This window comes from Carica papaya, chromosome 2, assembly GCF_054855325.1.
Source record: "Carica papaya isolate Zhongbai chromosome 2, ASM5485532v1, whole genome shotgun sequence".
NCBI lineage: Eukaryota > Viridiplantae > Streptophyta > Magnoliopsida > Brassicales > Caricaceae > Carica > Carica papaya.
Window position 1 is genome coordinate 33,420,035 of NC_142310.1, and position 13,700 is coordinate 33,433,734.

The 13,700-nt window shown below is 33.8% G+C and overlaps 2 protein-coding genes across 2 annotated transcripts; both read left to right on the plus strand.

Moving 5' to 3' along the window:
• Positions 1-1,571: 1,571 nt before the first annotated feature.
• On the plus strand, positions 1,572-4,995 carry LOC110810028 (Tetratricopeptide repeat (TPR)-like superfamily protein). Its single transcript, XM_022036058.2, has 3 exons — positions 1,572-1,729; positions 2,019-3,723; positions 4,063-4,995. Exons 2-3 carry the CDS (start codon positions 2,216-2,218, stop codon positions 4,307-4,309), a joined length of 1,755 nt encoding a protein of 584 aa, XP_021891750.1. The 5' UTR covers positions 1,572-1,729; positions 2,019-2,215; the 3' UTR covers positions 4,310-4,995.
• Positions 4,996-10,771: 5,776 nt separating this feature from the next.
• Positions 10,772-13,456, plus strand: LOC110810006 (transcription factor MYB119-like). The gene is made up of 3 exons (XM_022036032.2): positions 10,772-11,263; positions 11,559-11,685; positions 12,398-13,456. The coding sequence occupies exons 1-3, from the start codon at positions 10,794-10,796 to the stop codon at positions 13,373-13,375; spliced, it is 1,575 nt and encodes a 524-aa protein (XP_021891724.1). The 5' UTR covers positions 10,772-10,793; the 3' UTR covers positions 13,376-13,456.
• Positions 13,457-13,700: the final 244 nt, after the last annotated feature.

Below are 13,700 nucleotides of genomic sequence, written 5' to 3' on the forward strand. Positions count from 1 at the left end.
GCCTCTCATTCTCAACCGTCCGTTCCTTACCTCTTCCACCTCCAACTGGTAGATATTTTTATATTTCTATTTTCTTTATCCCTTGTCCTCTTTCATATTTGTAATTAATATAATTTATACACCTTAATTTATTAAGCAATCCAATTTGAGCACGTGTTTACAATTAAACACAACCGTCCTTTTTTTTTTTTAATTACTTTATTGGGTATTCTTTTGAGTAAATTATTAAATTATTTTTTAATTGGTCCGTACATTAATTTTGCATCAAATTAATCTATGCATCTTTTTTTTTTTAAATAAATGAACTATCATGTACTAAAATCAATAACATATAACATCGTGTGTTAATGGTGTCAATGACTAATTATCGAATATCGATAAATTCAAATATTTTTAAAGTATAATGATTAATTTAACACAATATTAACACATAACCCAAATTGAACAAAAAAAAAAAAATAGTACATAGACTAATAAAAAATTTATCTATTATTTATTATACGACATGTTTGTAAATATAATATAAACATTTGATGATCAAATTTTTAGGAACTAATTTAATGTATATATAGTCTCTCATTATATTGTGTTGATTCAAAATCAAATTTCGATTTGAAGACTCATTTGAAATTGAAAATAACATTTACCCGTTGTTTAGTTAGCTAAATTTATGAATTATTTTGAAATTATTTAAATCGCTAATACATATAGTTATAAAATATTTATCTTTAAGTAAATTATAAATCATAGTTATTGTGTCAAAACAATATATTTTTCAAAATTATAAAGGACTATGATTATGCCATACTCAAAATTATTAATTATATCAAAATATAATATAAATAATTTTAATATTTAATTAAATTTGAATGTATGAATAATATATGTTACTTAATAAGAACTAATGAATTTTGACCAGTTATTAGAATTCTCGTTTAAAATAGAAATTTAAATATTGACTCTTAACTAAAACAAGATTAACATAAGTTATGATGCAATAAAGATAAAATTAGTTAATAGAGTGTTGTTGTTAATACGACGCTAATTATTTTATTAGTTAATCAAAATTTTTATCATTTGACTTCTCAACCGTGCGATCTAAATACCGAAAATCACTGCTCTCACACCGGTGTACAAATACTCTACGCTGTCGATCAGTGACCGTGTAATTAAAAAAGGTTGCTGAATGGACACGTGTCAACGGAGGAACTTCACGATTCGGCTAATCACGGGTTCTAATTGGACAGATCAGGACGATGGCGGGATTATCGACACGTGGCTCAGTTAAGAACCGTTGGATCATGAAGACGCCGCGTTTGACTGAAAAAATCCTGTCATGTTTTAGCATTCCCCCCTTAATATGCTCTTTTGACCGGCCACCGGTATCTCCAGATAGAGTACTCCGTACGCTTCCCGTTAGATCGTATATATCACACCGGTTATTTACAACTCATTTACCGGCATTACTTTTACCCAGTTTAGATTTTTTTGAAAATTATCTTCGGTTATTGAATTAATTATTATTTTTTTCTTATGATTCGTTGAAAGGAAAAGAAGCTTTCCATTTGGGGTTGTGGTATATAAAGACACAGCGCCTATTTCTCTTGCTGAAAAAAAGTGAAGCTACGTTCGTGCTTCGCTTCATAAATCGCGATCGAATATCAACCTCACCGGAGTTTTGGTCGGAGAGAGAAGAGAAATCGACGATTTACGTGCTGGTTTAACGAAAGTAAGATTGCTGCTTCTTCTTTTAATGTAAAAGAGTTTTGCCGATTTTGAGTTTGTTGATTTTTGTGCTGGTGGCAATTTTAATTTCTCCGATCCGATTTTTTTGGGAGACTGCAATGAGTGGTTATGGCGTTTGATATGGAACATCTTTTTTTGCATTTTGTTTTAAATTTCTTGCGTTTTCCGGGAAAATGGGAGTGAGAGCCATGGAGATAGGGAGGGGAATGCTTTTGAATTGTTCGGTTTTGAGTGGTCAAGACTTATTTGCTTGTCATTCCTTGATTTTCCAGGTTAATAGTATATTCAAAAGAAGAGTTGCAAGGAGTTAGAAAGGGAAGAAAAGCAGTCACTTGATTTCTGTTCGGAGGCAGAGAAAGTTCTTTTCTTGCAAACTTTCTCGGGATTTCGATTCGTAGAAAGTCTACTCAACGTGGCATCTCCGTACTGCACTTAATTTCTCGAAGCATCTCAGCTTTTTCCTTCTCGAATGGGAGTGGAAGTAGCCGCTGCTTATTTGCAATGGTCACAGCCAATTCTTCCTCAGTCTCCATCTTCCTCGCAGACCCTTGCCTCTGCAATGTCCTCTCCCGCGTCAAAACGAAGGAGCCGTCGAGGAAGAGGAGTAGGAGCGGAGACAGCTATCCTTTGCCTCCAAGTCCCGCATAGGCTCAAGCGGTCGGCTCTGTTTGGGACTGGATCGGCGAAGCTCCGCAGGTCTCAATCTCTTGCTTCGCCGAAAGAATTGACAAGCGGAATCCGTCCTATTAGGAGAGCTTGTAGTGCAAGCTTGCAGTCTTTCTCCGACGAGGAATTCTCGAAGAAGATTCAAGAGTTGGCTCTCAGATTCCAAGTCTCCGGTGACGATGAAGATGATGAAACTGCAAACGATGACAACTCGGCCTCGGACTGGCAACCGGAGAGAGTTCGGGATTCCGATGACCACCTGAACCTCAACATAGTGAATAGTTTCGATAGTTTTCGATTAGAGGTACCCAGCTTTGTACTGGACTCCGTTGAGCCACCATGGGGAGAGATAGTCCCTGATTCGACCATCGAACGGAAGGCGAACAGTGTTGATCTCCCGCTTTCTCTTCGGATAATAAAGAGGAAGATCCGGTGGCAGGAGGATTTTAGAGAGGCGAGAGAATCAGCTTGTTGCTCAGTCAAAAAGGCTTTTTCGTCCTTGGTGTTCATTATTCGGGAGCTTCACAGCTTCACCTTGCAAATGAGAGAGTTACTTTTCTACGAGGATTTACATGGGATTCTCGATCGGGTCCAGAAGGAGATGCACGCTTCCTTCGTATGGCTCTTCCAGCAAGTCTTCTCACACACGCCGACTTTAATGGTGTACGTGATGATACTCTTGGCGAATTTCACAGTTTATTCCATGGGAAACAACACTGCCATTGCTGCATCTCCCCCACCCGGATCCTACGCCGCGAAGAGCGCAATATCATCCATCATGGAAACTCAGGATCAGAAGCACCGAAAGTTTGATACTTCATCGATCAAGTCGTTCTCCATTTCATCTTCCTCTAGTGGGAAGTCAACCTCCATAGGCGGTAACAGTGGCGGTGGCGGGAAAACACCGCCGGTCGCTAGCGGGACAGACGGCGACGGATTATTTGACCAGTCCAACCATTTTAGAACCATCCTTCCCGATGGCGCTTCGCAGTTGTCGTCATTTGGATCGACGAGAGAGACAGAGTCGGTTTCAAGGCAAGACAGCAGCAGAGAAGAGGAGTTGAGTGTATGGAATTCCATTGTAGAAGAAGCTGAAACAATGCAAGCTTCATTGAGAGACCAGGGGCTTGATCATGAAACGATGCAGAGATTAGTTTCCCCCGTGAATGCCAAGATTGAAGCCGATGATTACGTGGAGTATTCCAGAACAGAGCTTGTCTACCTATCAGGATTAGCCCAAGAACCTAACAACCCTCTCCTGCTCGCCAATTACGCTCAATTCCTCTATCTCGTTGCTCGTGATTATGAAAGGTATGAAAAAATCTTTACTATTTATTCAACTTAGAATATCTTTCAAGCTAATTACACCCTTTTTAACCGTCTTTCAATTTAGTTAAAATCGGGTCTTTTAGCCCAGAGATCTCGGTGTTTAACAACAAAGTACAGAATCAGAATAGGATACCTTGTCATTTAGTTAATAAAATTGGGGTTGGGTTGCTCTGAATATTGATAGGGAAATCTGTGGTGCATTTTTTTTTTTTTTTTGTTGGTATCATAAAGATTCATTTTATTTTATATTTTCTTTAAAGTAAAGTAATTTGCTTTTGGTGATGAGGTTTGTTAATTTGGCTTTTAATGGGTGTAAAACAGAGCGGAGAAGTACTTCAAGAGGGCATTAGGAGTGGAGCCGGTCGACCCAGAGGCATACAGCAAGTACGCATTATTCTTATGGGTAGTAAAGAAGGAACTGTGGGCGGCTGAGGAGGCGTACTTGGAAGCCATCTCTGCCGATCCCTCCAACTCATACTACGCAGCCAACTACGCCCATTTTCTCTGGAACACTGGCGGAGACGACACCTGTTTCCCTCTCGATTCCCCAGATACCAAACAAACTTGAATCTTGAATCTTGAAATTTACCCATAAATTTTTTGTTAGAAAAAAAGCATCCCAGAAAGAGAGAATGAGAAATCGGAGATACAGACACAGAAAACCCACATTATGCCACAGAATATTCTTACCCCTCCTCCACCCCATCTTTTGCTTGTTTCTTTCTTATTTTTCCTCATCTTCCACTGGTCCCAGTCATTTCTTTACCCGAAAAAAGAAAATACAAGAAAAATTTCTCAGAGGAGAAGAAGAAGAAGTAGAAAAGAGATAGTAATTCATTTGATCTCTTTTAAAAAATAAAAATTTCGTGGGGTTGCTGTTTGAAATTTCCAGTTTTGATTTTCCGGGATGTAAGATGTTTGGCGGAGGAAAAGTATCGGTGAAGTTAGTGGAGGGTGTTAGTGGCGGCGACTGTTTCGGAGATTTGAAGAAATCAGGCACGTGACTGAGAGTAATGGACACACGTGATCAGAGATTGGTGGAGATTTTATTGCACGTGAAAAGTGGGAAGAGGAGCAATTAATTAAAGATGGTGGGTTTGACTTGGATCGAGATTTGCTCAGAAATACTTAATTTTTCTTCTTTGCACAGTCTTTTTTTTTTAGATATTCTGTTGGTGACACAGCTTAAAAGGTAAAAATGTAATTAAACTTTTAGTTACTGTTAATATAATGGCATTATTTTTTCCATTTCAATTATATTTCCAAACCATTTATACATTTTATCATAGTTTTTATTGTAATAATCGGATCCGAAATTTTGTTTAAAATTAATTTTAAAAAATAAAAAATGTATAAAAATTTAATATTAAAATTAATAATTTTTATTTAATGTGAAATTAGAAAAAAAAATAGGTTAAGAATCAAATTGAAAATAATTTTGAGAACAAAATGTAAAAATTTGGATTCATACGGTGTTTTTGAAAGAAAAATCGAAAATTAGATATCAAAATGCAATTAATAAGAAGTTGCGCCATGTAAGACCGCTTAGCCAGCAGCCTCGACGAACCGGAGCGCACCGCGTGGAGAAGTACGCTGACTCGGTGCTATGCAGGAGGCCACGTAGGCGATCTGTGTCGGGGATTGGACGGCTCAGAAGTGTTCCTGCGCGCGTGGATGGTTCGGATCCGTTTCTTCCTCCGGCGCGATCAGACGATCGCGATTAAATGCGATAAATGATCCATATTCATTCCCTCTCTAAACACGATTGTATGGTTGAGATCAAATCGCGATGAATTGTCCAAATTTATTTTTTCTTTAAACACGATCGGACGGTCGAGATCAAATGCGATGAACGATCTAGATTAATTCGAGACAGGTATAAATATCTCGCATCACACCGCATCTAAACCTCCAATCGCTAGCTTCCTGACGAAGAAGAAGAACAAGTTGCTAGAGAAGGGAGCCGACCGTTGTTTGCTGCCGCGCCAGGGTCACATCCGACCGTCAAAAAAGGTAAATATTCTCCTATCCGCTTGGAATTTGATTCCGAGTACCTCCGTGGCCAAATCAGAGTAAAAAGAACGGCGGGTGAGCCAGAAACCGCGAGTAAAACTCGAAACCTCCTTCGATGAGTCCCTTCATGTTTTTAGTTTCGTGCGATTTTTCCATTATGGTGTTCACCGTTCTATTTTTTACAGGTTGATCGAAGAAAAATATTCAACCGCGAAGGTAAGTCGGCGGAGCCGCCGCACTTAAAAATTCTGTCGCCAGTAGGTTTTCATTATTTAATTTTTTTGGGCCAATCGAGGCCCCCTAATGTGTTTTTTTATAAAAATTGGTATAAAACCGGTTGAAATAAACCAAAACTGGCTGAAAACAGTTAGACCAAGATAAACTGAAGCCACAGGCAGCGGTGCCGTCGTTGGAGCATGACAATGTCGTCGTGCCAGAATTCTTAAATTGGCTGAAAAAAATTCTAATACCGATTTTAGATTTTTTAAAAGTATTTTTAGGTACATGAAGCATGTTTTAATCTCTACAGAAAAATTTAGGAAATCCGGGGACCGTCAGTAGGCGCAGTAAAAAGTTCGATATTTCGAACACCGATTCGGATAAGAATCCCTCACTTTATTCTCTATTATGGAATTGAAGCTTAATAATCGGTAATATGGTATTTTGTGTAACTTAAAAAACTTTGAGAATAATTATAGATTACCAATGGAGGCAGAACTAGTTAATAATTTATTTGTTGTCCTTTGTAACTGATTATTAAATTTGCAACTTTAAATACATAATGATATACTGAAATGGTTGAATGATTCAATTGTGCTTTCTTAATATATATATATATATATATTGTTTGTCTTGCGTAATTTACGGTTGATTTATGAAATTAAAAATTAATATACAAACAAAAAATTGATTGGCCATGTGAATTAATGAATGATAGTTTTACTAGATATTATGAGAGATGGTGGACGAACTGGGTATATAGGAAACTCTACCGTGAACGTTGCATCATACCGGATAGAGTATCAAAGAATGATATTTTTTGCGCTCATATTGGACGGGGTATGGGAACAACCTGATTCACTCTTATACCGGACGGGGTATTGAGGAATAGTATTTTTGGTACTTATACCGGATGGAGTATGAGAACAACCAGTTAGTTGACAATGTGTAATATTAGTTCACGCATCGTGGGACATCCTTATGGGCTCCAAGAATACCAGTAAGAAAATAAAAAAAATGGTTGTTATTACTCATTCGAAAATGAGATTAGAATATTATTTTAGTAATTGTCTCTATAGTTCGATTTTGAAAATATCGCAATAGTTTTATTTATGATAAATGAATTTACTTAAATCAATAACTCTATTTGTTATTTTTATTATTTTTATCAACCTTCAGTTTTTTGTATGGATGAGCAGTGTGATATTCTTATTATGTTAGTGTAGCTCACCATTTTATTAATTATTTCAGATCACAAAAATTAAGACCCACATCCCGATTAACAAGAGGGTTGTGAATAAGTTCATCACCCGAACTCATTTCAGAAACTAGTGAAAGTCGTTTTAGAATACTCAGTTATTTGCCTTTTGCTTATTTTTTTTTATTTTCATTTATTATTTTAGAAATAACATTCTTATAATACTATTGGACATTCTAAATTATTGTGTAAGGTATATAAACACTAAACCTTATTATTTCGTTTCCGTATTTAATTTATAAGTTTATTAACTTTTAAGTTTCGAACTTTTATATTTTTACTCTACTTAAAAATATATTATTTACCATAAATATTTCTAACTCTTTCTTCGACTACTTTAAAATGCATTTTATGGTAATTTAGCATTAAACTAAATTTATTCAAACTTATATACTTTTAAAAAATATAACATTGTAAAAATATATAAATCATCATAAAGATTGCATATACTTAACTGCTTATGGATAACTTTAAACATTCTACTTTCATTTTTTTTTTGACAAGTTCTACTTTCATATTTAATAATATAAAATTATTAAATATTAAAAAGTAACTTATAAATTATTTAATAAAAATATATATATTTTTAAAAATAAATTATTGTTTTAAATATATTTCATTTAAAACTTTTAAATTATTTTATTTTTAATACACAGGATGCATCTTGAGATTTTAAAAGCAACATATGTTTCCTATCAACATAATAAATAATTTCGTAAATATATTTCATTTAAGACTTTTAAATTATTTTTAAATATTTTATTTTTGAAACACATAATATAATTTAAAATTATTCATTAGTACAGTAACTTAATAACTAAAATTATTATACTTTACTTAAAAATTATGAATTTAAATATTATTAAAAATATTAAACTTGTTACTTTATAAATATATTATAAAATAATAACAAATTCTTATAGTAATTAAAATTTTTAATAAAGTAAGTCATAACGGGTTAAAAGATATTGTCTAAATGGTTGACTTGTTGACCCTAAATCACGAGTTCTTTAGTGCATAAAGTGAAGTTAACTTCCAATAGAAAAGCTTACACGGTTCATGTTAGACGTGACCGTCACCCATTTACGTCAACACATATTATATAATTAGTATTAAATACTAATTTTATATTAATGTAAATCACGTCTCTACCTTTTAAAGGCTAAGCGACTTCAAAAAAGAAGTTTTTATCTTCAAGAAACTCATGAACCCACTTTTTCCTCTCTCCACGACTTAGTAATTTAATATTCAACCCAACAATTAAGAATAATATACGTACAGAAATTTATATAATTAAATTAAGAATAATTTTAGTCGTAAATTAATGATTAATCGAACAATTTAAGTACGAAATCAAGTTTAAGTCGGTGGATATGTACGATCGTAAGAGAACATGCACGTGCGATGTTGAATGTATTCCTCTTGGTATCCTATAATTAAAATTAAACAATTTTAATTAGCTCAGTTTAATTAAGTAATTAAATTAATTGTATCCATAAAAAAGTGGGTAAACATCTTCACATGAGACTACATGGAGAGTGAATCGAGCAACATATTTTGGTACGACACGTGGATATCCTACATTTATGTGCAACTCTACGTAACTATATATATATATATATCTACATATGTCTGCATATACATATATATATATATTATACAATTCTAAGCATAGTTCACGATTTAAGCTTTAGGAAGGAAAAATATTAACCATACGATTTGTACAGTAAAAGTTTTAAGCACAGTTTACTTGGAATAATTCAAAAGCATATAAAAAGACCCACTATGTGTGTATCTATATATATGTGTGTGTGTGTATATATATATATATTTACGTGGGTGTATGTATATATGTATCCGAATGTAGTAGTCGTCCTAGGGATAGAGATTTAAGGGCAAGCAGAAAGTGACGGTTGACCACGTGAAGGGATGGGGATGGTAAGCTACTCCCATGTCTGCTTCTTCGACTAGCCCATAATTCAATGTTCATTTCTTCACCGTACATAAATACATATACATATATATATATTGTATTTTACTTTACGTAAACATCTTATGATCTCTTAAATTTATATATTAAAATTTTAATTATATTTTCCAAAAAATGTAATTTTATAATTTTCTTTTTTTTAAAAAAAAAAAAAAAAAACCTATAATTAAGACTAAAATTTTAAGATACGATTTTGAATAACATTCGGGCCTGTTTTATTTTTGGGCCTTGAGATAATAAGAGCTGAGATTTTGAAGTCGAATTGGACCTCCTCAGCAAAGTTTGATTTGATATATATACACACACACACACACACACACATATATATGTATGTATGTATACATTTATAACATTAATTTGAAAGCAATATATATATATATATATTATTTAAAAAAATAATTTGAAAGCAAATCTTCCTAAGGGTGTTTAGGAATTTAATTAATTAATTGTGACTATTGTTTTCTAGTTATAATGTGAATTATTTGGTGTGTAAAATTATATAATTTTTGAAATATACTAATTTTTATTAAAAAATATTAATTAGAATAACAAATGTTTTTAATTATTATTTTATCATTTACACTAATACTTTGAATATCCGTCGTATATATGCCACGTATAAATATATTTTTGAAAAATAAAAAATTAAAAATATTCGAGAAAAATTCTCTTATTTGGGTGAAAATGATAGGGAATGATTTCAATCTTTTACTTTTTAATGGTTCAAAATTTTTTTCTCCAAATTGAGGGTTTGGGAATTTCAATTTTGTGTGATTTGACCAAAATTATCCTAATTTTTTATATTATGTTTATAAAATAAATAATTGGGTTATTACCATTTTATCCAAAAATAATAATAATAATCATATCATTTAAAAATAGTAATCATATTATTAAAAATTATAATCACATTATTATTACAAAATTGAAGAGAAATAAATAGCCCCACAAATTAAATTAAATTAAATTAAATTACCCTCTCTATAATTGTACACTAAAACCTCAATCGACCAAATTACATCCATGTAATTCTCCCTAATAATTGAATTATAAATTTTCATTAATTAAATTTTTGTTGCGGGCACACCCTTAAATTTTAATTTTGCCCTTCTTTCATACGGGAACCACAAGGGCAAAAGTGTCTTTTCAATGGATCTTATTAATTCCCGGGAGTGCGCATATCATTATTAAATAATTAATTTTTAAGAAATGAAAATGATTAAATTAAATGGGCCTCTCTGGGTTTAATAACGAACCCACTAATCTCTCCACTTCTCCTTCCTTTTTGTCCGAGAGAGGAAGCTCAGGAGTTACACCCAAAAATGATTCTCATCCGTTGGATCTACTCGATGATCAACGGCTCTCGAGCCATCTGGCACGTTAAAAGGCTTGCTCTAAGCTTTGTGTCCAGCTCCTGTCGTGGTTGTGTGTTAATTTCCCTCTTAAAGAACGACAAAGACAAACCCAATATTCAAGCGTATAGTATTTAACAATATTAACTTTGAAATTTCAACGCCCTCTGAAAAATTTATTTCTCTTCTCTCCGGCTTCCTTGCTCAATCAGCTCCATCAATGGAAGAAGGAGGAGGAGGAGGTGTTGACGGTGGGTGTGGAAGTTTACAGAATAAGCCTGTTCTGTACAAACCCAGTCCGCCATTGACAGCCATAGACAGGTTCTTGTGGGGTCAAAGTCAAATCATTTCTGTACAAAAACAAACTGATCGTCATCGATCTCAGCAGGTCGAGGAAAAAGAGAATGTGATTTGTGCAGATGGGATGTGCAGTTTCTCTATGTGTAGTGGTGGTAGTACTGGTGTGGGCGCAGGTAGGTTTTCTCCATTGCCGAGTAATTGTAACCAGGAGGACAGCTTTGTTGATGGGCTTTATTCAGGAGAAAGTAATCTGAATTGGAGTGGTAGCAGACAGGATAAAAGAAACCGTAAAATGGGTTTGAAAGAAAGGAAAGTTGCTGGGAAGAAGAGAAGCAAGAAAGCGTCTTCTGTGATTTTGATCAAAGGCCAATGGACAGATGAAGAAGACAGGTTATATACACACATGCATGCATATATAACACACAAAAACTAAAAAAAAGAGCCACATAATTTCATATTCTTTTATATTTGTTCATATTCCCTATATATAATATTTGTGTTTTGTTCTTGAATCTTGATCAATGATTTATCATGTTACATAATTTAATAAGTTTTGTGTTAGATATATATATATATATATCATACACTAACATAATTCTTATGCAATGATTTTTCTTGCTTGTACGGTTGATATGAAGCGGTACTGGTGGTGATGTGATTTAGGGTTTTGTGTTTGTTTGTGAAGAAAACTGATTAAGTTGGTGAGGCAATATGGAGTGAGAAAATGGGCTCAGATAGCCGAGAAGCTGGATGGAAGAGCAGGAAAACAGTGTCGAGAGAGATGGCATAACCATCTTCGTCCTGACATCAAGGTTTTATTTCTTCCTTTCTTAATTATTATTATATTTATATATATTTATCCTCTATATTTTCTCTTCTATGATATGTTAACCATGTGTATATGTATGTGTACTATATATATATATATGTATATTGTTTTTCTTTGTACATGTTAATATTCTTGCTTCATACACTTGCTAATGATGATATATTTATTTCCATAAGATCTGTACATATATAAGGTAAAATATTTGAGAATTTTGTCCTTAGATTCTTACATATTTTATTATTAATTACACTGAATAAACCTAATATCAAAAGAAATTATGGGTACTCAAGTAAAAGTTTCTATATAGTTTGTTAGCTTACAAACACAGTGCTTAATTTTCATGGCTATCATTTTATTTCTGAAGCTTCACTATTTCACATTCACATCAAAAATATATTTTTTTGTATGGGTATGTATACACGCAATCTTTTCTAGGGGATGTACATACACAACTACATTGCATGTGATCCAAGCTTTTTCTCTAAACCAAAACGCCATTGATAGTCATCATCAATTGTCGTGCTTTTTTGTAATCTTTATGCACGATTTACAGTACTTTTGAGTCTTCAATTCCAACTTTTGAACAATACCGTCCTTGTTATCCGCCTTTTTACTAGCTATTTTCGTCTTTTTGATACATATAATACACAAATATGTGCATCTTATGTATGTATTTATATTGTTCATGTTCGCAGAAAGATAGCTGGAGTGAAGAAGAAGAGAAGATGTTAGTAAAAGCTCATGCAAAAGTGGGCAACCGGTGGGCTGAGATTGCAAAATTGATTCCTGGAAGAACAGAAAATTCAATAAAGAACCATTGGAATGCCACAAAAAGAAAACAAAATTCAAGGAGAAAAACCAGGCAATCTTCAGCCCCAAACAACAACAATAAAAACCCTAATGGTAAACCTCAGTCTTCTGTTCTTCAAGACTATATCAGAAGCAAAACCCTAAACCAGTCATCTCCTAAGCTCCTCACCCCTACAAATTCATCAACCCACTTCATCACAGCTCGCCAGATTAATCTGCCTGAACAATCTGAATCCACCATTACCAATGACTATCATTCTTCTAACTCAGCTTCTTCTCCTGCTCCATTGTTGAGTTATGATCATAACAACACTGCATGTGATGATGAGTTGCTGTTCATACAAAACTTGTTCGCAAACGATCCTCATCACTACCATCAATTATACTCAAATCACGACAATAGAGTCTTCCCAATAGATGATAACAGTAACCCATTGATGGAGGTAGCTCTTGCGGAATCATTTGATGCTGATCATAATCTTGTAACCACCACCTCTACTGCTGGCAATGATGGAGTACGTCATGATCATCAACAGCAACTCGCTGAAACTGGGTACCCGGATTACTATAATCATCTTCAAGCTGCAGAAGAGAATAATAATAATACTCAGACAACCCACCTGCATTCCGACCTCTACCTGTCTTTTCTTTTAAATGGGTACTCTGCAACTTCTTCGTATCCTTCATCTTCCAATTTCCTACTCGGTTATGGCGGCTGCAACGGCAGTGATCACGCTACTGATGACCAGCTCCTTGCATGCCAAGCAGCTACTAATTCTTCTTCAAGTTGTGGGAGGAAGGAGATGGATTTGATAGAAATGGTTTCGTCCTCTCAGATTTCTCAGTGTAGCAACTTTAGTTAAGAATTGATTAATGAATTTGACCCAAGTTCAGTTGGTGAAGTAGCTAATTTGGGTTAATTCTCCTACTATTATACATTATTAATAATATTTGAATATGGGATTTTTCTGTTTGGGAACCGAGAAAAAAAAAAAAAAAAAAAGACAAGCAGTTTTTAAGCAAAAAGGCTTTTATTATGTTTGGCGGAACGTTTTTGTTGATTTTGTGGCATGTTTTTGGGTGCTTTTTTTTTTTTTTTACAAATGTTGCTTATTCGTATTCTATTATACACATTTCGGCCCTTTTAATTCTCTTTGTATTAAAATATGTTTGGAAGATATTGAATTT

Coding starts and splice junctions, on each gene's coding strand:
- LOC110810028 (XM_022036058.2), top strand. CDS start 2,216: ATGGGAGTGGAAGTAGCCGCTGCTTATTTGCAATGGTCACAGCCAATT. Junction 3,724..4,062: donor GTTGCTCGTGATTATGAAAG/GTATGAAAAAAT, acceptor GGTGTAAAACAG/AGCGGAGAAGTACTTCAAGA.
- LOC110810006 (XM_022036032.2), top strand. CDS start 10,794: ATGGAAGAAGGAGGAGGAGGAGGTGTTGACGGTGGGTGTGGAAGTTTA. Junction 11,264..11,558: donor TGGACAGATGAAGAAGACAG/GTTATATACACA, acceptor TTGTTTGTGAAG/AAAACTGATTAAGTTGGTGA. Junction 11,686..12,397: donor ATCTTCGTCCTGACATCAAG/GTTTTATTTCTT, acceptor TCATGTTCGCAG/AAAGATAGCTGGAGTGAAGA.